General features: G+C 36.0%; 1 protein-coding gene across 4 annotated transcripts; it reads right to left on the bottom strand.

The window, feature by feature from the left end:
- Positions 1–2,344: 2,344 nt before the first annotated feature.
- SERBP1 (SERPINE1 mRNA binding protein 1) lies at positions 2,345–19,077 on the bottom strand. 4 transcript variants are annotated; one of them, XM_019646764.1, is made up of 8 exons: positions 18,647–19,077; positions 14,884–15,034; positions 14,182–14,322; positions 13,981–14,070; positions 13,207–13,281; positions 10,209–10,386; positions 6,935–7,108; positions 2,345–5,582 (listed from the first exon to the last, which is right to left on the bottom strand). In XM_019646764.1, exons 1-8 carry the CDS (start codon positions 18,957–18,959, stop codon positions 5,526–5,528), a joined length of 1,179 nt encoding a protein of 392 aa, XP_019502309.1. In that variant the 5' UTR covers positions 18,960–19,077; the 3' UTR covers positions 2,345–5,525. The 4 variants fall into 4 exon arrangements, with proteins under 4 accessions (XP_019502309.1, XP_019502310.1, XP_019502308.1 ...); XM_019646765.1 differs by having other exon boundaries at positions 2,857–5,582; positions 13,981–14,052; XM_019646763.1 differs by having other exon boundaries at positions 2,857–5,582; positions 13,207–13,326; positions 13,981–14,052.
- Positions 19,078–22,769: the final 3,692 nt, after the last annotated feature.

Here is a 22,769-nt window from a genome sequence, read left to right on the forward strand (position 1 = left end):
ATGAACATGTCTTAAAAGGAGCTTGATCCAATTGTCTTTCATGCATCCCTCAGAAACTCCTTACAAACTAGCACCTAAGTGAAGCCTTATACATTTTGTATACACATACACAAAAATCAAGTTGAAATCAAATTATCTGTAGTTTGTAGGAAAAATTGTGCCTTTTTACTAGGGGGAAAAATAGGAAGCTTCATTGGAAATTCAGAATTTCGGGTGAGAAGACAAACCAATTGCCTATCTAAAAAGAAAGTTATGTGTTTAGTTTAATTCACCAATCATCAAATCTTGAACATCTTCAGCCATGAAACTGGAGGCAGGAAGGTAAATCCACCAACTTCTCTGATGTGTTTAGTCATCAATTTCCAAATCTCTGGTAGTCTGAACACAGAATCTAAACATGTGCTCATCTAAGTAGTGATCAAGTATGTCTGCCAAACAAAGCAGCATTTCACTATGGATTATTACACTCAAGGTTTGAAACAAGGGATTCAACATGCAAAGTCCCCTAAATGTCTGACATTATGTAAGGCAGTCAAATGTTAAGAACCAAGTTCAGCCAGACCACTTTATACAGAATCTTCATTCTAGATAAATGAAAACCGATACCATTTATTCAAATTAGGTCTTTTTACATTCCTAAAATCTGTTAAGAGAAATGAATCAGCTACAACTGCAATTAAGGTGATATAAACGTTATTTTCCAAAGATGAGCTACTTATTTTCCCTACTTAGTTCACCTAATGACAAGTATCAAAATCCTGAATATTAGAGCCCTTCTTTTCTCACATTTCCATACCAGTAACATTTAATGCAGCTATTTAAGGAATAAAGCCACAGCAAGATCAATTCAGAGCAATTCTCATTGCCTGATATGAGTCAATTATCTAAATAGGTTTAAAAATCCATGAATCGTAATTGCCAGATATTAGTTATTACTAGGTATTTTTGTGTCTTTCATGCACAAGGCTGGGAATACACGTAACAAGTGCACAAGGAACTGCCACACCCACATGGGCAGCAAAAGGGACAAATGTTACTGATTTGAAATACTACAAACATTACTGATTTAAAATACTAAATACCTACATAACAGCTGAAACAAAAACATAATTTGTAATTTTCTAACTTGAATGGGCCATTTCTCACCTTTTCTTTCCTTCCATTTAAAAGTGAACAATCGACTCTCCCTTATTCAATACAGAAGTAATCAATGGCACAAAAGCTAAACTCTGCCCAAATAGCTAGTCTCCTGATAAAGCTCCGAGAAATGCAGTCCTCAGAAGCCATTAATTCCTGTCCCAGCTCAACCTATAGAGTTAATCAAAACACATTTATTTTCTTGCCCATACAAAGCGTTCAGAATTCTCATCTCATGAAAACAAAATCAATCAGCACAACAGAAAAATCTGTTGTGCTGAAACATTGAACTATAATCATAGCATTCATTAAGATTATTTTACAGCAAATTTATACTTAACAGCTTTCAGAACATATTTAAGTTGCAAGCTACACAATCTTTTCTTAAAAATAACAAGACCATTTTTACCAAGCAGTTCCCAGACATCTTGCCCTTCTTCTGATTAAAGAGGTAAACAGTTTGCTTTAAAATACTTGATTTCACCAACTTCCCATGAGGTAGGATGATTTAATTTGTACCTACAATTAAACTTTTATTTTAAAAGAACTCATATGTTGACCTAGGAGTGATAGCTTCTATCAGGCGTCACCAAACGTCTGTAAGGGCCAGGTAATGTTTTAAGCTTTGTGGGATACATACAACTTTGTAGAATATTGTTTTTAACCTTTAAAAACGTAGAAACCATTCTTAACTCAGGGACTGTACAAAACAAGCCACAGGCTGAAGCTTGCTAGCCCCTGGCTTAGATATAGCATTTATTAAGCTTCTTATCCTCTTTAGGTTACCTTTCTTTAGCTATATTCTTTGATTTAGTGAATCCCTTTGCAGCCTGAACAGACTTCTTCCAATTGCTTCTTAATATAAACTCCATTATTTTTCTAACTTCAAAATCAACTAAAATCCTCAAGTTGAGAGAACATGTCCAGGTAAACCAACCCAGGCTGAGAAAAAAATTGAACCCAAATATCTGAAAGCTGACACTTAATATACATCTTAATGATAAAACCTGACAATTTAGCAAACTGTGTTGTTAACTTTTTCCACTGTTAGGTCTGAAAGTTTGATTCGAGATCATTTTACTGCCTTGTTACTAGATACACTCTGCAAACCAAACTGATAATCAAGTTCTGGGTCTTCTCTAGTTAACTTGGAGATGGTCTGGCTTGTTAAGTGTTCAGACGCTAAAGTTGTTTACATGTTTATTTCAGTAGAATTACAAATGTTTGGGTTAGAATCTATTTTCTAAGCATTTATTTACTTTCTTTAGAAGTAGAACTGTATGCGCTTGAGAGCTATAGAATCTGTTATACCAATAACTTCAATGTTGGGATAGATGTCCATTAATATACCTGATATAATCTTAAAAGTCAAAATCTTTCAGGTTCTACCAGCTTCAGATTTCTCCATTAAGTTTCTTTTAACCTTTTAATACTTGGTTTCTTCCACATAATGCTAGTGCTCTTAAAGATCTTTTTAAAATCCAACATACAATAGACTCTGTATGCAATTCCTAATAGTATAACATTTTTCTATTTCAGTGCAACCATGTCTAGCAATTAAAAAAAAATAATAACACAATCAGAATGAGTCCTTAATATACTCCCTCCAAATCCATACCAAAAAATAAGTCTCAAATATATTTACAACCCTGGAGATGTGTTCTGCTTCCACTTTTAAAATAAAACTGAGTAACTAGATGTATAGTACCTAGTGATACATTTTTTACATCTTCCACTACTCCACACATCTCAAAATAGTATTTAACTAAAAAAGAAACCATATCCCAATCATTTCAGTACAAGCTGAAAATATCTTAATAAGAAATATCGACTCTGGCATAATTCCTATTTAAAAGCATCAAGGTAAAAGTTCACTAAAACATTCAATTAGCCACCATTATAATTCAGGGATCTGTATCAATTGAGAGGTTTTCTTTAGAGTATTATACCCTGTTTGACCCCCTCCAAAAAGTGGCATTCAGTATGATTAACTTTCACACTAAATACATGATCTACTAAGAGAAATTCTAATTGTCCGGTCAGTCCTGGAAATTCATTTTATAAGCATTAAACTAATCACAATACTCTTTAAAATAGGTATCCCTCCCAAATGTGATTAGACAGCCTGGTTTAACAAAAACCCCACATAAACAAAATCTAAGCATAAGGGGACAAAATATGAGCATTATCTTAGGGATGCACAAACAGGTCAGAAGAGACACATATGACGATAAATGGGCTCCTATTTGATTGTTTTTATAACTTTTAAGAAGTGAGCATGAAAATAAAATCTTTATTTTCAGTTATTACCCACCAATAAAAGAAAGTTAGGTTCACAGTTTTAGCTCTTGACACAGAGTGAACTAGGAGGCAAATTACATCCATCAGATACAACTAATGGACCAACTTTTTAAAGTTCAGGCTACCTTGAAAGCTTGCAACATATCAGATATTGCCGTGTATTCTCTAATGACAGAATGTCAGCAATGGCTGGCAGAGAGTAGAACTTGAAGTGTTTTTAATAACAAGTGTTTTCTATATGTTGCTAGAAATCAAGAGGTTTATAAACATGTTACATGTTCAGAAATGAGTTAAGATACTTTAAAGTCTAAACACACTGACTTAGGAATACGTATGCTGTAATCTCGTGGGGTCTATAGTCCACATGGACTAAATTAATACTTGCCTCTGGATAGAAAGTGTTTGTAAATATAAAATTGTATTAGACATTAGCACCAGAACATGCTCAACATAAGATCCAAAACACCAGCACAAGTTTATCCATTATTAAAAACCAATTACCTCCTTCCTAAGATGTCATACTGGTAGGTAACTAGTAACCCAAATGAATTCTTTTGTACTGTGCAACTTCTCTCTCTCTTAGAAGTATATGGTATAACTAATCAGCTAAACAGCAGACATTTTATGATTTAAGATCTTGAATATTTTAAAAACTGGATATTACCATACATTGGTTGGAAATTAATGAGTGGCAAAACATCCTTAAAACTATAAATAAAATTCCTTTCCTGCTTATCAACAAATGTGTCAGAAGACTTAAAAAAAGGATCCTAGAAAACCTGTTTATTCATTTGATCATTCTCTCCATGTTTTATAAGTGGTGATGCTCCAGAGTTCAAGAATTCATTATTAACCTAATTTTCTAATGGAGAAGAGGTAAAAGATACTCATCACCTTCTACAGAACAGTTATCTATCAACTCAGGACCAAAATTAATAGCAATATAGGAAATTCAAAAACAATAAGATTTTTGGTTTATATTTCATGTATGGTGCTGCTGTTCCAACCTTATCAAGTAAAGCTGTCTGCTTTCCAAATTCAAAAATTAACATACTCCCCCATCTTATCATACTAACCAGTGCCCTTTGGTTTCTTTACAACAAGGAAGGGTTAAAGGGTTGTTGATTATGGGTGTACAATTTTGATTTGGGACGTTTCACACACAAATCATATCAAGTTGCCAGACAGTTTAAATATTATGCATTAGCCAAATCAACTTTGTTCCACCCACCCTGTTGGAGTGGGAAAAGCCCAACACCCATAAAACTACTTCACCTAACAGGATGTGTCTATCAACAATAAGTAGCTTAAACAACTTTCACCAGTAAGGTGTCTAATTTGTTTTTTAAAGTGGGAAAGTCACACTTTTTAAAAGTAAATATAGCTGAAACTGTGAATCAATTATAATTGGAACCTAATGAATCATGCAGGAGCAAGGGTTAATAAACCAATGTGCTTTGAATTTTTTCAAGTCTGGTATTTCTGTATATAAAGATTTAGCATATAACTATCATGAGAAGTGAAAAAAGTTTTTTCCCAGAAATGAAAATATTAAAACTAAGTTAAAATACATATAGTTAGTATTCCACACAGCATAAAATTTGACAAAGTTTACATGTCCCAGTTGACCATGTGTGAAAATGCAAAGCAGGTATTAAAACTGATATGTCCAATATTTAAAACCAGTCGGCAATTGGGGGAACATCTAAGTCCTTAATTAAAAAACACAAATGAAGTGAAAGCTTTAAACTGGTACACACTGTTCACACCTATATTTCAAGTTTGGAAATGCATGTTTGCAAGCAGCAATACAAAATATTCATGAAGAATGCATAATCTCTGAAAATTATGAAAACATCCCTGCTACCAATACATTTCTAAATACAAAACTGACTACCATATTGTTACTTCTGTGTAGCTAGAGAAGTTCATTTTCAAAACAGATAAAATTCAGTCTGTAGGTGTGAAAGGTATGAATGACAGTCTTTTTTTTTTTTTAATTTCTTAAGTCGTTTGGGATCCTTAAGCATGCAAAACCTCAGAGAGGAGGGTCCACAAAGGAACCGGGGTTGTTTTATGGCATCCAGTTAAGCCAGAGCTGGGAATGCCTCTGGGTCATCTACATCAGGAGCAGAAGCACTTGACTGAAAAAGAAACAAACCAAAATTAATTCTCAATTCTTGAAAATAAATTGCCAGTGTCTACATTTAGACACAGAACTCTAAAAAATCTTAAGTTACTAAAAGTAGTAAAACATGTCAAGTTCAAGGCAAAATTATGGATCAGAATAGGACAAATTAACTTGCAATGATCCTTGTCCTGAATTTCTATCAAGACCTATGAAAATCCCCTGGTCTCAGCACGAGTTATTTTATTTTTCAAATAAATCACACAAGTAGATTCATATGGGATATGTGGATTCTTACTTTGTTAAGTATCTCTTTATTTCCCCACTTGCTAAGAATGGCATCAATTTGAAAGCAGGCTAAGAAACCGATTATGATTATTTAAGCAGCACATTCATCAATGTTAGAAAGGGACTCAAATGCCAAGTGCTATTTACAAAGTACAAATAACAATAACAAAAGTATTAAAAGGGTCCACGTATACAACACTGGCCTTAAAAACACATGGTATCAGAGGAAGACACAGAAACAAATCACATTGTTAATAATGACCATAAAATCTGTAATACTGAGACTCTAGCAGGTGGGTCCCCAATTTGTGTCTCAGGTGTTGAGAATTCAGGACATTATGCTCGTATCCTAGACAGACCATAAGAGACAATGAGCTAACCCAAAGGTTAACTCCAATACTTTAATAATATCTACATAAAAACATGGACTTTGGCATCAAACAGATCAGCATTCAAAACTATCCATTACTAGGGCTTCTATCAAAATATTTTGTAAGAAACTGTTTTGTGTTACATGCTGTACAAAAAGCATGGGCAACTACAAAAACTAGGACAAAAATGAATTCCAGCTCTCACAGACAGTCTAGTAAAAAGTCAAGAACAAAAAAGATGTTTACTAGACAATCATTTAGTGAGTGTCACACAATTATATAATGAACACAAAGGTTGTTAGGCTGAAACCTAAAAGCAATGAAGAGTCATGGCAAAGGAAGTAGGTGGCATTTCAGGTAGACCTCTGGCAAAAGCCAAGAGTTAACTTCATCCCTTGTACCTGAATTTCCTCTTCTGTAAAGTGGGGGATGTCAATGCAGTAACAAGATTTAATGACAATACGTAAAATGCCTTGCACACAACGCTATGACCAGCACCGAGTAAGTATTCAATAAAGGATGGTAATTTAACTGCTGGCAGCACTATTCAAAGTTATTTAAGTACTTTAAACAAAAATATAGCCTAAAATGCAGTTTCTTGAAGGCATGTCTACCTTTTTGTTTTTCTACTTATGTCCCCAAAAGGACCTTGCAGTGACTTACCAAGAGATCTTCAAATTACTTAAAAGAACAAAAGTCTTGAAATTACCTTGTCAGTCCTGCTGCCACGGTTTGGACGTCCACCACGCCCACGGCCACCTCGTCCTCCCCTGCCACCACGTCCTGGGCGGCCAAGGTCTCCAAAATTGATCTCCAGCTGAGACGTTATATCATTTGCTGGCTTCCGGAAATGATGATCCATAACCGAATCTTCAGCATGAGCCTAAAAATGTATAAGTCATTGGGTGATTAATAAGAAAGTAATGATGCAAATTTGTAAATGAGCTCTAAAAAGCCCATATCTGTACTTTGTGTAAACAAACCTATCAACACCACTACAGAACAAGTAAGCTTTGGGATCAGCTATAGTGATCTTAAGGAAGAATTCTTTTCACTTTTCTTTCACATTCCCCTAGCGGGAAGTATGGGTAAGTACATTTAAAATATGTTCTTCAGATTAGGATTCCCTATAAAGGAAGCTCTTAATAAGGACATGGACAGATGGCATGTAAGGTTTCTAATGTTAATAATACTGAGTCTCTTTATCAGTTAAAAAGAAAACTTGCTCTATACTCTTCCAATCATGACTTGGGAAAAGAAACTGTAGACTTCTCAGAATGTTTTTCTGTTCATATACAAGTATGTTCTTCCATATTAACTGGAGCTCTACAGATTCAAGTGCAAAAGAGCTTTACCTAAGGGAACCTTGAAAAGCTGCGCACAAATAAAACCATGCCTTATAGGGATCACCTCACAAATGAAGCCATCATGTTTGTGAAATCAATCCCCTACTTTGTATTTATGTATATGCCACACGACCCAGTCTGCAATAGCCAGAAAATTTTACTCTGCTTAATTTCTTCTTGTATGTTTGGGATGAGTGAGTTTTAATGTTCGAGTTGGAAACTTTTCTCATACTACTTTAAAGTAGTTTAATTTTTCTAAATATATACATATATAACCCTCTTTTATGAAGGAATAATGAAATATTCTGTTCTTTCTAAATAGTTTGTAATATTACAAGCATTAGTAACTACCCTGTAAAGCACAAGTAAATTCTGTATTTATATCCGTATTTTCACCTCTTTAATCATCTAATATCTGAATAAATGCATCCCTTAGTGCCATACCAGGCAATAGAAAGTCCTTTTTTAAATATTAATTTTGAAGAAGCCTACACATGTCAATCCACAAAACCACTAGCAAATTAAAGTCAATTATATATACTAATTGTCTAATTTTTAAATATTTGCAATAGCAAAACAATGATACCCATTCATTAATTAGAATCTTTCATAAGTTTCTAGAGCACAGAAGCAAAAAAGTGTCACCTGATAACATACTACTGAAACACCTCACAAGTTTTACTACAGTAATAAAGAGGTCTGGATATTTAGGGCACATCCCTAACCTTTAAGATAACTAGTAGGATAAACTGGCAAAAAATTCTTTTTCTAAAGCAGTGAATAATAATCAGGAAATAAGATCTCTGGTCTCAGCTGTCAATAAAACTATTACTCAGATTTCCATTTCTAAAGTTTCTTTTCCCTACTTCATACTTCCTGTGAGGCTGAAGATATGTAAAAAAGAAAGAGCACTTTAAATACTGTATATATAACTAACTTGAAGACCTACATATATTCAAATGCAAAAGCCATACTTGCCAATAAGGTCAGAGGCCAGATTTAAACAAGTACTCACATCACAAAGGCAACTCTAAGGGCCCAAACATCTACAAGTAGCTTAATAATGAACATGTGCTAGTTTCAAAGTTATTCATAACCAATTTCACATTTCATAATTTTTAAAAATTTCTAATCACATATATCTCATCACCTTGTATAATGATGATTTCTGAAAAGGTCACTGTAAAATACTTAAAACTGGGATACCTAACCCAATGTTTATAAAATCCATGAAGAGGTTTCAGGGTATTAATGAATCATGTAAATCTGTATCAGAATTTTGTACATGTATCTTCTTCTGGAGAAAAGCTCTGTCAGGATCCAAAATATGTTACAAATAATTGTCTCAAATGTGCCTAATAAATCTTTTCCATATTAACATAAGAAGTTTAATAATTAGTTCAAATAAACAATCTCCCCCAAAGTGAACTTCCAAGGTTCTTTAATCAGGAATCCTATTGTTTTACCCAGATACACAAAACAATTAAACTATGAAAAAATAACTGAAAGTGTTCTAATGAAGCAAAATGTTTTCTTTTTCTACAGGCCTTGACACTTAAAAGACAATGTTCTCATTTATACTATTTTTAGAGTCAATGTTTAAGAAATCATCTCTAATCCCAGAAAAATGTAATATTTAAGTCTCTTCAACCTCAGTTTAATTTCAAAATGTTTCCAAGTTTTTTTCACAGCTATTTTGTTTAGAAAATTAAAATGTAATAAGATCCTATTGAATCTTTTTATTACAGGCTGCTTTCATAACATTTTAATTCAACTTCACTTTATAACTAAAATCTCATACTTACACCAGCCCTAAAAGGATGTAGCATTGGGATTGTGCCCCAAGGCTTAAATAGAAGCCAGCAAAATCTAAAGCCACGAACCTATCTTTCTCAAATATTTTCATTAGTTTCTGTGTTTCATAAGTAAAGAAAACCTGTAAATTAATTCTCTGGTCTTTACTCATTCCTCAGCAAAAGGTACTGCCAACTACTGAAGAGTCCTGACTATTATTTACAGCACAGGCAGTTCCAAAAACTGAATACTGAACAAAGCCACTCATTTTATTTTAGGCTAAGCCACATGAAAATGCCAACCCTTCAATTTAACACATGTCCTTGAACGATCACCAGTTAGGCTAGATTTTATTTTATTTTATTTTATTATTATTTTTTTTTTAGCTGAGCCATCCTGCTACCTATTGGTAGCTTAGCAGCTGCTCAGCTCGGGCTGGCATCGAACTGCTGTTGCTCAGAGCTCAAACTCTTGAGCGAGCTCTTAACCAACTGAGCCACTCGGCCGGCCCTTAGATTTTAAAAAATATTAGCACAACTTTGAAAAGACCTACCGTATTTCTTAAACACTAATAATTGTATGCTATACTACGGACTAACAGCTTTTGCGGGGGGAGAGGGAGACTGCCATATTATAAATAATTATGAACTGACTGAAGGACTAAATTTCTTGGTGTATAATAATGCAGTTTATTTTCTTTTCTGAGCAATTTATCTGCCCCAAATAATCCTATATAAAGCTCTTCTTTACAAAAATTATCCATGTGAAATTTTAAACCAAAAATAATAAATACAATTCAGAACACATCTGAACATTTTCAACCACCACAAAAGTTAATTTTACCTCTTCACTCTTTGACTTATGAAGAACAAATCCCTTCTTCCACTGCCCATCAGCACCTTCATTTGGTTTTCGGATATTAAATTCTACTTTTGCTCGGTCCTTATTTTGAATAGCCTTCCACTCATCCAAAGTCATTTCTTTTGGACCCTCTTCCTTTACTTCTTCAACTTCGTTTTCCCTGTGAAAAGATGTTTAAATTTTACACCTGGTAGATGGCTGACAAAATCTACATTGCTTATAAATTAAGCAAGTTAATCTTGGCTGGGTGGTAATATTTTAGAGATTATCCAAAGACAAGAGGATCATAGTTTTCTTTGTAACTCAACAGCTAATATGTAATTTAGTAGAGACCAGGAACTCAATGCTTGTTAAATTAGTGAAAATATGGATACCTGAGGATAATACAATTCACCTTCACAAATTTTTAAATGATCATCTATCAGTAATACAATCTGGAATTGTCTTTACGAAACCTAAAATACACATTTCTTAAAACCACAGTACTTTGTTAAAACTGTACCCTTATGTGAATAAACTCTGGCTTTAGCTTCTCTCTTGAAACACATTTCTAATTTCTGTAATTTCCCACAATACATAACTCATAATATCTATGAAGGTAATCATCTAGGATGCCCATGAAACCAAGTTTCACATTCTAGAATATACAATAAAAGAACTGTTTCTCTATCCTTTATTTGAGCAATACTAAAAGCAAAACAAAACAAACTTTAAAAGCCAAGTTTCTACAAATTCTAAATTCTATGTACTCCAACTTTCAAACCTATGTATGGGCAGGAGACTGAGGTTTCAATAGTAATGAAACTCTCCACAAAACACACTGGTTTCATTATTTCATACTATTGGGTTGTCGGAAAAGTCATGACACATTTTGCAACGAAAAACATAGAAAAAACACGTCATGACTTTTCCCACAACCCAATAGTTATTTCCAAATATACTTGTCAGGTTATAGCTATTTTTTTAAAAAAAAGATTTTTATTAAAGGTTATAACTATTATATATTATCATTTTCCCTTTCCACAGAATGAAAGCATGGGCCTAGGAATCCATTATTTTCATTTAATCTCAATTTCCAATTGTCACCAAACAAGATGTTTGCTATTTTGGGAGCCTTGCTTCTTTCCAAAGATAGCAGGTGATTCCGTTAGCCTTAGAGCTCAAATATCCCCTTCCTTCCATTAATCTTTACTGTTTGACAAATCTAATCTTAAAACTTCCTAGACCAAATTTACATTGAATTGATGATATCTTGGCTATCAAGTCCAATTCTATCAGTTCACAGATAAGAAAACTAAGAAAAAAGATCCCAATTACTCATAAGTTGTGACACAGCCAAGAACAGAACTCAGCACACTTTATCACATCATGACACTATGACACCTACCTTCAAGAGTTGCTGTAAGCATCAAATGAGACAAGACAGCAGCTCTGGAAACTATATAAGGGAGTCAATGTCAGCCAAAGTTGTGCTTCTTAAATTTATACCTCCATTACTAGATACAATATTAAGTTCAGATTCTCCCCTACTCTGGAGTAAACTGGAGACTGCTCTGTTGTCATCACGACCTTCTTTAGACCAAAATACCCTCTATTTCATTCCTGGGTGCTGAGTTAAGGATTTACTTCCAACACCCTACCAATACATGACTTCCTTCTGATAAACATTTATAATCTTTGCTAATCACTCTTAAGCTGATTTACATTACATTTGGGCTCTTTATTAAAGGAACAACAGTTGAGGATTGTGAAGTATCTTATGTTGTATAAGGCTCATTTAACTCACCCATCACAATTTCATTGTTATCACACAAAATTACGATTCCACATAGTTTCATATAAATCAATTTATATTCCCCCAAGTTGAACACATCACTTAACACCATGTATTTTGATCTATTCTCTCCAATAACAAATCTATTATTCCTTATTCTAACAGACCGATGGAATATGACGCTCCAATCATTAATAGTGGTTCACTGTAAAAGCAATTCTTCCTGGAGAAAAAGCAAAATTTAGAAAAGCATCCCTGATTGATCTGAATATGCCCTGGTTAAGAATTACTGACCTAAATAATCTATAATGCAAGACTTTAAACCACAATACTATAAGAAATGACTGTTCTATAACTTCTGCTTGGGTTGATGGAAACTAGAGGAAGGAATGAAATTATTTCTAATATTATTTCTACTTGAATCTTCAAAACTTTCCCACCCTTGAATAAACAAAAAACTTCAAACCAAGTGTTCTACCGAAAAACTCAGAAAATAAAAAAGGTTAAGAAAACTAGTAAACTAATATTCTGGCTCTTGCACTACTCATACATTTTAAAACAAGCCAATAATGCTATGTTCCAAATTCTACGTTGATGGAAAAAATAATTTCAAAGAGATGGAGGAACTAATTTTAAAGTGGTCAAGTTTTCTAGTTTTAAACTGTTACAAAATAAAATTTGTAGTCTCTCAAGTACTTTGAACTATGAGGTCTAAATATTACAACTTCTCTTACTTCAACCATTTGGTCTAATTTTTATAAATCCCTGGTTTCAGATTCCAGTTCCTACCTATTCAATGTCTTTGGACACTCATCACTTGAACTGTCCATTACTTACATGTTATTACCATTATCTATACCAAGTAAGGTAGTCAGATAAAATGCATTATCTTTGTCCTATTCTCTGTTCTCAGGTTAAAATAGTTAACTTTTGTGCTTAGATTTTACTATTTTCCTTATCTTTTTAAGCAACAATTTCAAATAGAAACAACCAATTCTATCTTTTAAACCATTAGAGCCCAATAATATGTACCTTTGTAAAACACTCCTGTAAACAGATACTCTTTGAGGGACTGGGGTATAATGAAAGTCTCTCCTATTACAAAGCCATCAAGTTAACAGCATTACACCTGTAGGTTATTTTCTTGGTAAAAACCCAAACTGATTTCAATGCTGGAGCAATACCACTACATATAAAACCACTTACTTATTTTCAGTGTCTGCAACTGGATGTTCTTCACCTTCAGGTGTTTCCTCAGTCACATTTGATTGCTCCAAGTCACTGCAATTATAAGATATTGGTTTCTGAATGTATTTTGGGGACTCTCTAAGGAAAGAAAGAAAAAAAAGGCATCTAGGTCCATTTACATATAGTCAAAGGATTCTTTATACAAAAATATTTAAAATTTTTCACATTCTCTAAGAGTCTTGTCCTATTAAATTTACTCCCCAGTAGACTTTTAAGAGAAAATAATTTAAAAATGTATAATGATCCAAGTTATAGTTCAAGTACTATATTGTAGTAGGACAGAACAGTTAGTTCCAAAACAAAGCTTTGCCAGCTTGTCAAATTTTTGTAATGACCAGAAGGCTCAATAGCTAGAAACTATTAAAGACACACAGAAAATCAGACTATATTGGGTTGTCGGAAAAGTCATGACGCTTTCTTACAATGAAAAACAGAAAAACACGTCATGACTTTTCCGACAACCTAATACAAATTACATCAATTTAGGGTTTCATATATTTATATGAAAAGAAAAACTGTTATCACATATATTGAAATAGAGAAAATTTGGTCACTTATACATTATAACCCAAACATATCCAACAAGACATTATCTTTTAAGGAAGTAGCTGAAATGAGAACATCAATTCTTGCCCCAGGGACAAATAAAATTAATAGTAATGGGTGAACCTCTATAAAGGTATAGGATCAATTTCATTAAAATTATTTATTTTTAAAAATCAGAATACCAACGTTAATTCATCTTTGACAGTTCCCCAGTTGTGAGATCCGCTACCTCCACGTTTGTCCTCGTGCTTCAGGCCACTGTAATGTGAAAAAGAACTAACAAAACTGAGTTAACATAATACTCTTTAGTTCTAGAAATTCAAATTTTGTTTTATTAAAAAGTAGATTCAAATACAAAAATAAAATAAAAACCAATATAAGACTTACGATCTGTCACTTCCACTATGCCTATCAAATTCACGTTTGCCACGAGAATCAAATCCATCCCCTCGGCCCATTCCGCGTCCACGGCCTCCTCGACCTCTTCCAAGACCACCACGGCCTCTGACAGGCCGGTCAATAATCGGTCTACAACAAATAAAAAATATTATATACATACCAGGTTTCCAGAAAAAGGAACAAGTGAAATTCAAAGACTCAAAAATATAGGAACATATTTACTGGCTCATAACTCAATAGTTAAACACGTTTTAGAAAATTCAAGTCTATTTCTAAACAAATAAAGGAAATCAAAACTAGGACGCTCCCCAAAACAAGAAAATTATTTTGACATTCTCTAAAACTTACTAGTGCATATAATTTTTCATTGATATTCATTTCACATTATAATCCAGTAAAAATGCTATTCATAAATACATTTTAATAATTAAAATAAACACATCTAACATGCACAGTATGAGTAATCGGCTTTGCTATAAACAATTACTCCAAAAGGACTTCCCTGTTAACTCAATATCTGGGGATAGCAAGAAAAGGAAATTGTCCATCAATTCAACTGAAGTGTTTCAATGCAAGAAATCTAAAAACTGTTACCAAAGTGTCTGAAGTATAACAATGCACACATTCAGTCGTTTCTTTGAAAAACTGATACTGACAAAACAGGAAGAGATTTTTAAAAAAAAATCTTGCCTATCAACTGAAAATTCTCCTCCTTCACCCTTTTCTTCAAGTGGCTTTTCAAATCGTCGTTCACGAGGTGGTCGCCTTTCTGGTCTTCTATCAATTATTTTCCCATCACCCTGAAGTTGTTGATCAGGTCTTCTTCCAACACGCCTTATTCCTGAAATGACAACCAGCAAAAGCAAATGATTTTTGCAACACAAAACAATGTAGGCCTAGACTGTTAAAAGGAAAAAGAAATGTTGCTACTCTTTCAGTGCACTAACTAGCACTTCCTATTGAAAAAGGCAAACACTGGGCATTTCCCAAGTTTAACAAAGTACTTTAGAGAAATTCCTATTTTAAAGACAATAAACTTGTTTCAAACTACTATTTAGTTGCCAAGTCATTTTTTCCCCCTAAAACATTCTCTTAGAAGTCATCTGGATAGGTAGCCATTATTCCTTTCACTTTTTGAGATTCCAATAAATTTAAAATCCTAAATTTAAATAAATTTTAGACAAAATGATACATTTTGGCTTTGAAGATACCAAAGAAGACAACACACCAGTAGCCACTCAAAAATAACCAAGCAAATTCACACATTCACCAGATACTGTCAAAAAAAGGGGGGGGGCGCACACTTTTATTTTCCATAATATGAAGGCGGAAAAAAAGGATTACATCTCGTTTGAAATAGCTATTTAACCAGAAAAAAAGTATCACCCCTTCTATTTATTTATATATGTATATACTATACAGTATATGTACACACACCACACTTAACTTAAATATATATACAATTATATATGTAATATATAAAAATATATATATATATATAATTATTATGCAACCACTAGGAAATACTTGTTATTTTATCATTATGGAGAACTTTTCTTTTGGTTTGCTCTTGTAAGTATCTTTGTATCCAAGGAATCTTAAAAAAACCCACTCCCCCTACCTCCAATTCCCCCTTCACACACACACACACACACACCACTTGTAAGCAATATTTAGGAAATAGAAACTTGTGGCATTAAGTGATGGCTAAAGGAGTTACTGGTTTCCTCCTTTATTACTTTTTTCCTGTTAAGTGTCTGGGGCCCACAAAGACAACCAATATGCATTATTGGTGGCCTTAAAGGTAAGTACAATAGATTGATGGTTAAATTCATGATTGTAAAATTTCAGGTATGCTGTAATTCCCAAACCACAAATTCTGACAAAGTCAAAAAACAGCTGAGCAATTGGTTTTTATAACAAGATTTTAAGCTGACTCACTCTGGTTCTTTCTAAGAAAGTGGACCACCACCAACCAGGACCCACCTAGTCATTCAGGTGATTGTAACTAGAGTCAAACAGTAAATATCAACAAACTCTTCAAAAAAAATTTAAAGTCCATTCCACATAAACTCTCAAGATAGGCCACAATTATTAGATCTTACACCAAGGCCTTTTAAATTTCATCAGAGGTACAGTGTATTGGGGTGGAGCTACAGAACCAGTCCTTATAATGATATCCAAGCCAAACACACCCAAATGAACAATGGCTTGCTTCCCCACCCAATATTAAATATTAGGCTTTACAGAATCTAAAAAGCTTACTAAATTCACCCAATAATTGACATTTAAAAATGAAAATTTCCCTTCATATATTTATCTGTACTTACAAGCTCACTTAATTTTAACTAGGTTCCAGGCTTTTAAAATTATTAAAAAACAAAAAAGACCTTGGTCGGCACTCAATAATATTCTGTGGTGTTAATTCTCAAGTTCTTCAAATAGACAAAAGGTGAACTACAAAACTAATTCTTATAAACATTAAATACATGTCTAAGCACTGTGCCAGGACCTATATTCAAAGGCACAGAACACATGATCAAGGGTAACAACTTTGTTTACAGGTCTATCCTTCCCATGCCTAAAAACATTGCCTGACAGACTTCAACATTTCCCCTTATTTATAAATTTATGTGTCATGCAATCTAAGGTTAAGAGTGCTCTGAAACACTCATTTAAGGAAAATGTTGATAACTAATATGGAAGATTTCCCAAGGAAAGACTAGACTATTGAGTGGCAAACTCAGTCCTGATTGTAAATTTATGAAACAATTCCCTACCTCTGTAACTTCAAATACTAGTTTCCAGTTAAGAGCTTACTTCAAAAATGTGCTTTATGGTAAAAAAAACTGAGACATTTAAATCATGCTTCATGCTTTGAACATTCAAAATGGGTGAACACACCTATTTTGTATTATTTTAGATTCACACTTTAGACTCAATTTTTTCACGTGCTTTCTTTGGATTAGTGTGTTCAAAGAGGTCAAGTTCAGCAGCTTAAATAATTACACAAGCCAGCGTTCCTTAGCACAGAAATTAAATGATTTATTCAGTTGTGCTACAGGTTGCTATAAAGCTTAGCTGACTGAAGAGATATCTGGCCTAAGCGACATATACATGCTTTCCAATACTCCAAACTTGTGCTTCCTCCCAACCTGTAATTTTAATGAGAATTCTTTTACTTTACTCACTACCTCGGTTCTTCACGTCAAGCCTCACAGAAATTCTATTAAGAAAAAAACCCTAAACCAAAATCTAACCCGAATGATTTTTCGAATTAGTTGAACGCTAACGAACTCAACGAAAGCTAATGAGAAACAACTCCTTTCAGGAGCACGTGGCAGTAAAGGGTAATTTCACTTTAAACACATAAAAGCGACTTTCAAGGTTCAGAGCTTTGGTCCTACACCTACTTGTTATTGATCATGTATGTTTTTCTTATCCCCAACTGTTTTGCTTTTTCATTCACCATAAAAGACAAACCTGCAAGGAGTGAGAATGCAAAGAATCAAGCTTAAGGCAATCCTGAGACGTTTACAGTGACCTGGAAGCAACTATTACCCGCCAATGAAACCCTGACCATGCTTCACGCACATGTGGAGGAAGAGCAGCAGACTCAAAAGCTCTGCTTTGGCTATAACGTGACAGTGTCTGCACTCAATTCACCACGAGGCTCGGGCCAAGCCACACAACACGAAAGAGTGCGGGGGGTCGGGAGAAAGGATCGTGACAGAGGACGAAATCCTCAGGATTTCCTGCAACAACCAATCTTCATTCAGAATTCCCGCTTCTGCTTCATCGAGGGTAGCCAACTCTCTCTCCTTCCCAACAGCTTCACTCACGCGAGCAAGTCACCAAGTTTGAAATAGTTGAGGGGGGTACCATAAAGCACATGCGGCACCTAAAACAGCAGCTTATTCCAGGAATACCGGAGAGCCTCAAACACAGCAGGAGCTCGGTGTAAACTCAGACCCTGCTTTTCACGGGGATACTCCCCGACATCGTGGGACAAGATGGCAGGAAAGAAGCCTAAAACAGACAACCGCACCTCAAAGCAGCATTCTAAAGTAGACCTCTGAGTAGGAAGAAGCTGGGGGCCCCGCTCTTCCCGGTAACCTCAGTCCATGCGCTCACCCGCGGAATCCGGCGGGAAGGCAACCACCTCCCAGGATCCCGAGAACGCCCGATGAACAGCTCGTCTCCGGACCACGCTCCTCCGCTCAGAACCTGAGGCGGGAAGGGGGTGGGCTCCAGGAACCTTGCAGTCGGTGGTTTGAACTTGGGGCTAGCACCCTCGCAGGACCTGGCTTTTATCGTGTAGGGAAAAACATGAGGAAATCGGCGGCAAAACCTCCCGCGGACACTCGGGAGCTGGAGAACCAAGTGGTAGCCACAAGTCCCCCCGGCTCCCTCCCTCCACCTTGGTTTCCCTCACCTTCTACCACAGATTTACCTTCTTTCTTAAGCGCCACGGGTGGCTGCGTCTCCTCTTTCTTGTCAACCGCGCCAACGTTGGCGGGCAACGGGTTCTTGCGCTCTTTCTGAGACTCTTTACGCAGCTGTTTGCCTGCCGCATTGGAGTTGGTCTGAGCTGCGGCCTGAGCAGCGCTCTTGGCCCCAGGGCCCCCAACGCCGCCCCCGCCGGCTTCTTTTTTCTTGTTCTCTGCTGCCTTCAACACCTCGAACGGATCCGATTCGTCGTCAAGTAACTGGTCGAATCGGTTGGTGACCACGCAGCCGAAGCCTTCCTGTAAATGCCCAGGCATGATGGTGGCTCGGCGGCGCGTTCCTCCACGGATTGCAGCGGGCCGCGCCAAGCCAAGAGCGCCTGCTTCAGCTCTTCCCACAAGATGGCCGGGCCGAGAGAGGGGGGCCGTCTTCTCTTCCGGCGCCAGGCACACATCCGGGAGCGGCTGGCGCCGCAAGGCACCATGGGGTATGTAGGCCAGAGCTGCTCCTACCGAGGCGGCTCCCGGCGCCGGGACTACAATTCCCAGGATGCACTGCGCGACAACTCTTCGCGCGCGCCTAAGAGGCAGGATCTCACGGAGGGAGTAGAGCGTGCATGCTGAGGGAGGGGAAGCTCGGTGGTGGGCGGAGTCCGGCCACCTGCTCTCGCCACCCTTAAACTCTGTGGGTCTCAAGCTATCCTGAAAACAGGAGAACGTGACCGCGTATTTTGCTCCCGAAAGTACCGTCTTTGGTTTTACTCACCCCGCCTCCGGCCCAGGGCTAACTTTCTCCACCTCTCCGGGAGGGTCAAGGTGACTCCCAGATCTCACAACTGGAGGCTCACAAACTTCCGGGGCTGGGGGAAGAGGGGCTGCTAAGGTGCCGCACTGGCCTCACCCAGGCAGGACCCTATCTGTTTCAAGTCCCTAACTGCTCAGTTGCTGGAGTCGCCCCTCCAGTACTCATAATAATGAATCGAGACTCTTCTGTATATACTGTGAAGCAGAATACGCTTCCCCTCACAGGGACGTGAACTTGGGTAGCAGAATTAATCAGACGAGTTGAACTGCCACATGGGAGTGGTGCGCGCCTTTCCTGGGTGAGAAATTTTGTTTTGCAAAGGATGCTCTAATTACTATTGACTCCTGACGTGCAGCACTTCCTAAAGGCTGGGTAAGCCTCGAAAAGGCACTGTTTTTAGAAACACTTTCTAGAGTCAACCCAATTGTCCGTTAGTGTCCGGCAAGCCAAGAATTAAATGTTAGTAAAATGTGCTCAAGAAATAACATTTTAGCGCATGAGTGTGCGGTGTGCTGAGATATGCAATGAGGGGAGGAAAATATGTCAGCGAATTAATTGTGATTTACTAAAAACATTGATATGAGTTGATATTAGCGACTGTTAAAGAGCGTCAGTGCATATTCAAGCACATCAGTGTTTAAATATATCATCATAAATTAAAACCTTTTAACATTAACAAGATATAATAGGAAAATGCATCTCTATCCTCCAGGTGCTACGAATAACCTTAATCTCAACAACTCATTAGAAAGGTACTTTCTCCTTTTCACTGATGATGAAACTTAAGAAGTGAAATGGCTTATCAAGTTCACACCTCTATAAACGCTAATGCCAGTAGTTAACACAGTCTTCTAATTCCACTATGAGACTGTTGACATCAACTCTTAAATTCTGTCTTCTGATCAAAGTCAGTCAATTCTTAATTAATTTCCAATATTTAATAAGATTTAAATATTGTTGATGTCAGGCAGGGTATGTAACATGGCTGAATGTAATCTCATTAATTTCTGAGTAGGTTTTAAATCAATTCCTTAACAGGGAAAATAAAAGCCATATTACAGGCATGTGGCAGCAAGCCTGGTGGTTTTCTTGTTTCTAAATCCAGCCCCCACTCCTCAAAGTCACCTATTTCTCTGTTGCCTCAGTCTGACACACACACACACACACACACACACACACACACACACTCTCACACACACACACACACACACACACACACACACTCAGTCTCACACACACACACACACACACACACACACACACACACACACTCAGTCTCACACACACTCTCTAACACTTTTCCACAAGCTCTGGCTCTTGTGGCTCCTACCAAGACAAAAAACAAGGAGTTTGTGACCGTATTCTTCATGCCTCTTTGAAAATAGTTCAAGTGCAATTTGGAAGATCTCCATGCTTTAACAAGCTTTTTTTTTTTTTTTTTTAACCAAGGTCTGTTAACAGCTGCATCTTAAAGACATCTACAGTTTACCTCTTTCTGGCCATTGCCACAACAAAATTAAGAGCTAAAATGGTACTTCACTATGTGCTTGGTGCACTTTACATGTGTGACTTCATTTAATCCTCACATCAACTCTATGAGAAAGGTATTATTTCTTTTTTAAGGTGAGAAAAATGAAGCACAAAGAGACTAACTTATCCACTCCTACCATAGCCTGGCCTGCACTAAGTCATTTTATCCTATGTACAGATCTCTGGTTTCCTCAAATAGATTTTTATAGCCACCAAGTATTGTTACAATAAAAATATTTAAAGATAAGCTACATGTACAGGAATTGTATGGCTCTGAGTTTATGAGATTCACTTATGCTTCTCAGAGAACATACCTATTAATTTAACATGGAAATATGAATAAACCTTTGGGGTCTGTAAAAACTGTTATAAGCACTTTCAACTTCCTCCTCTCCTTTTCTTCTCTCCTAGAATTTTGGTTAATCCAGGAAAGTCTTAAAGCCCATTTTTAAAGTACACAACTAAAGCTCAAAATGGTAATTCTTTTATATTTCAAATCAATTATTGTAAGTAACTGTTTTCACTAATGTTCCCTTCTGAGAAGTTAAAATAGTTTTTAAAAAATATTTAAATGTTCCTGCTACTCTCAATATAAAATATATTGCTGAATAATCTCAAGGGAGGAGGAAAGGAGACCTTTTGGCAGGCTGTTATTCAAATTAAAGGCATGAGCTGTAAAGTGACAAGTTATAAGATACCACTGATTAGAAATGTAGCCTAAAATATCAGTGCCCTGTAGCAATGCTTGAATCACATTGTTCTCTGAAATATACTCACGCAACTTCACAGCCTTATCTACAGTAAATTCTCTAAATAGAGTTTTGTCACAGTAAATGCTGAAAACTATCCAAATATCTTGATGAAATATCCAATATAGTTACATAATGTTAATAAAACTGAGAAACAGAATATGATACCACCTTCTAGTCCTCACTTTCTTTTAGGATGCTAACACTCAGTTCTCAACCACATTACAACTTGGTTTTACCCATTTCTTAATCTCAATCCCCTATTGCTAACTGTTGCTATATTATAATAATCATTACTAACAGCTATAATTTGAATATTTGCTATACACTTGACACTGTGCTATCTTACATGTATTATTTCCTTTAATTCTCAGAACATTATGGAGTAAGTAGTATTACTATCTCTACCCCCCTGTTACAGATAGAGAAACTGGTTAAGTGCTTCCCTCAAATTCACATTGCCTGAAAGAGTCCAGGCAGTCTGATCTCACAGCCTGGGCACCCAACTATTATACTTGTGAGGGACATGATAGAGGGAACAAAATTCTTCATCCTTATATTGCTACCACCTGTAGCAAAAGAAAACTGTTATTCTGTTGTAACACTTTGGTGGCACTAAACACAGGCACCACATAAATGTAAATAATAGACTAATTTTTAATGTGTTCTAAATATATTATGTATTTTTAAAACAAAAGCAAGAAAAGTGGTTCTTGTGAAGAAAAGGGAAAATCCTCTATGTCTCAGGATGGAATGCTAAGAATAATTTTGCAAGTCTAGGCTCTTGCTAAAGTTAGAATATCAAAGCTAAAAATAGAAATATTACACTCTATTTTGCCACCTCAAACTTACTTTGAAGGTTGATCCTCTTGATTTTAAACTCCTCCCTTTTCCCCTGACATTGTACTCTTAAAAAACAAACAGCTTTATTGAGATATAATTCACATGCCATGTAATTCACCCATTTAAAGGATACTATTCAAAGGTTTTTAGTATATTCACAGAGTTGTACAACTATCACCACTATCTAATTTTAGAACATTT

Source organism: Hipposideros armiger, unplaced genomic scaffold (genome assembly GCF_001890085.2).
Source record: "Hipposideros armiger isolate ML-2016 unplaced genomic scaffold, ASM189008v1 scaffold_106, whole genome shotgun sequence".
In the NCBI taxonomy this organism is placed as follows: Eukaryota; Metazoa; Chordata; class Mammalia; order Chiroptera; family Hipposideridae; genus Hipposideros; species Hipposideros armiger.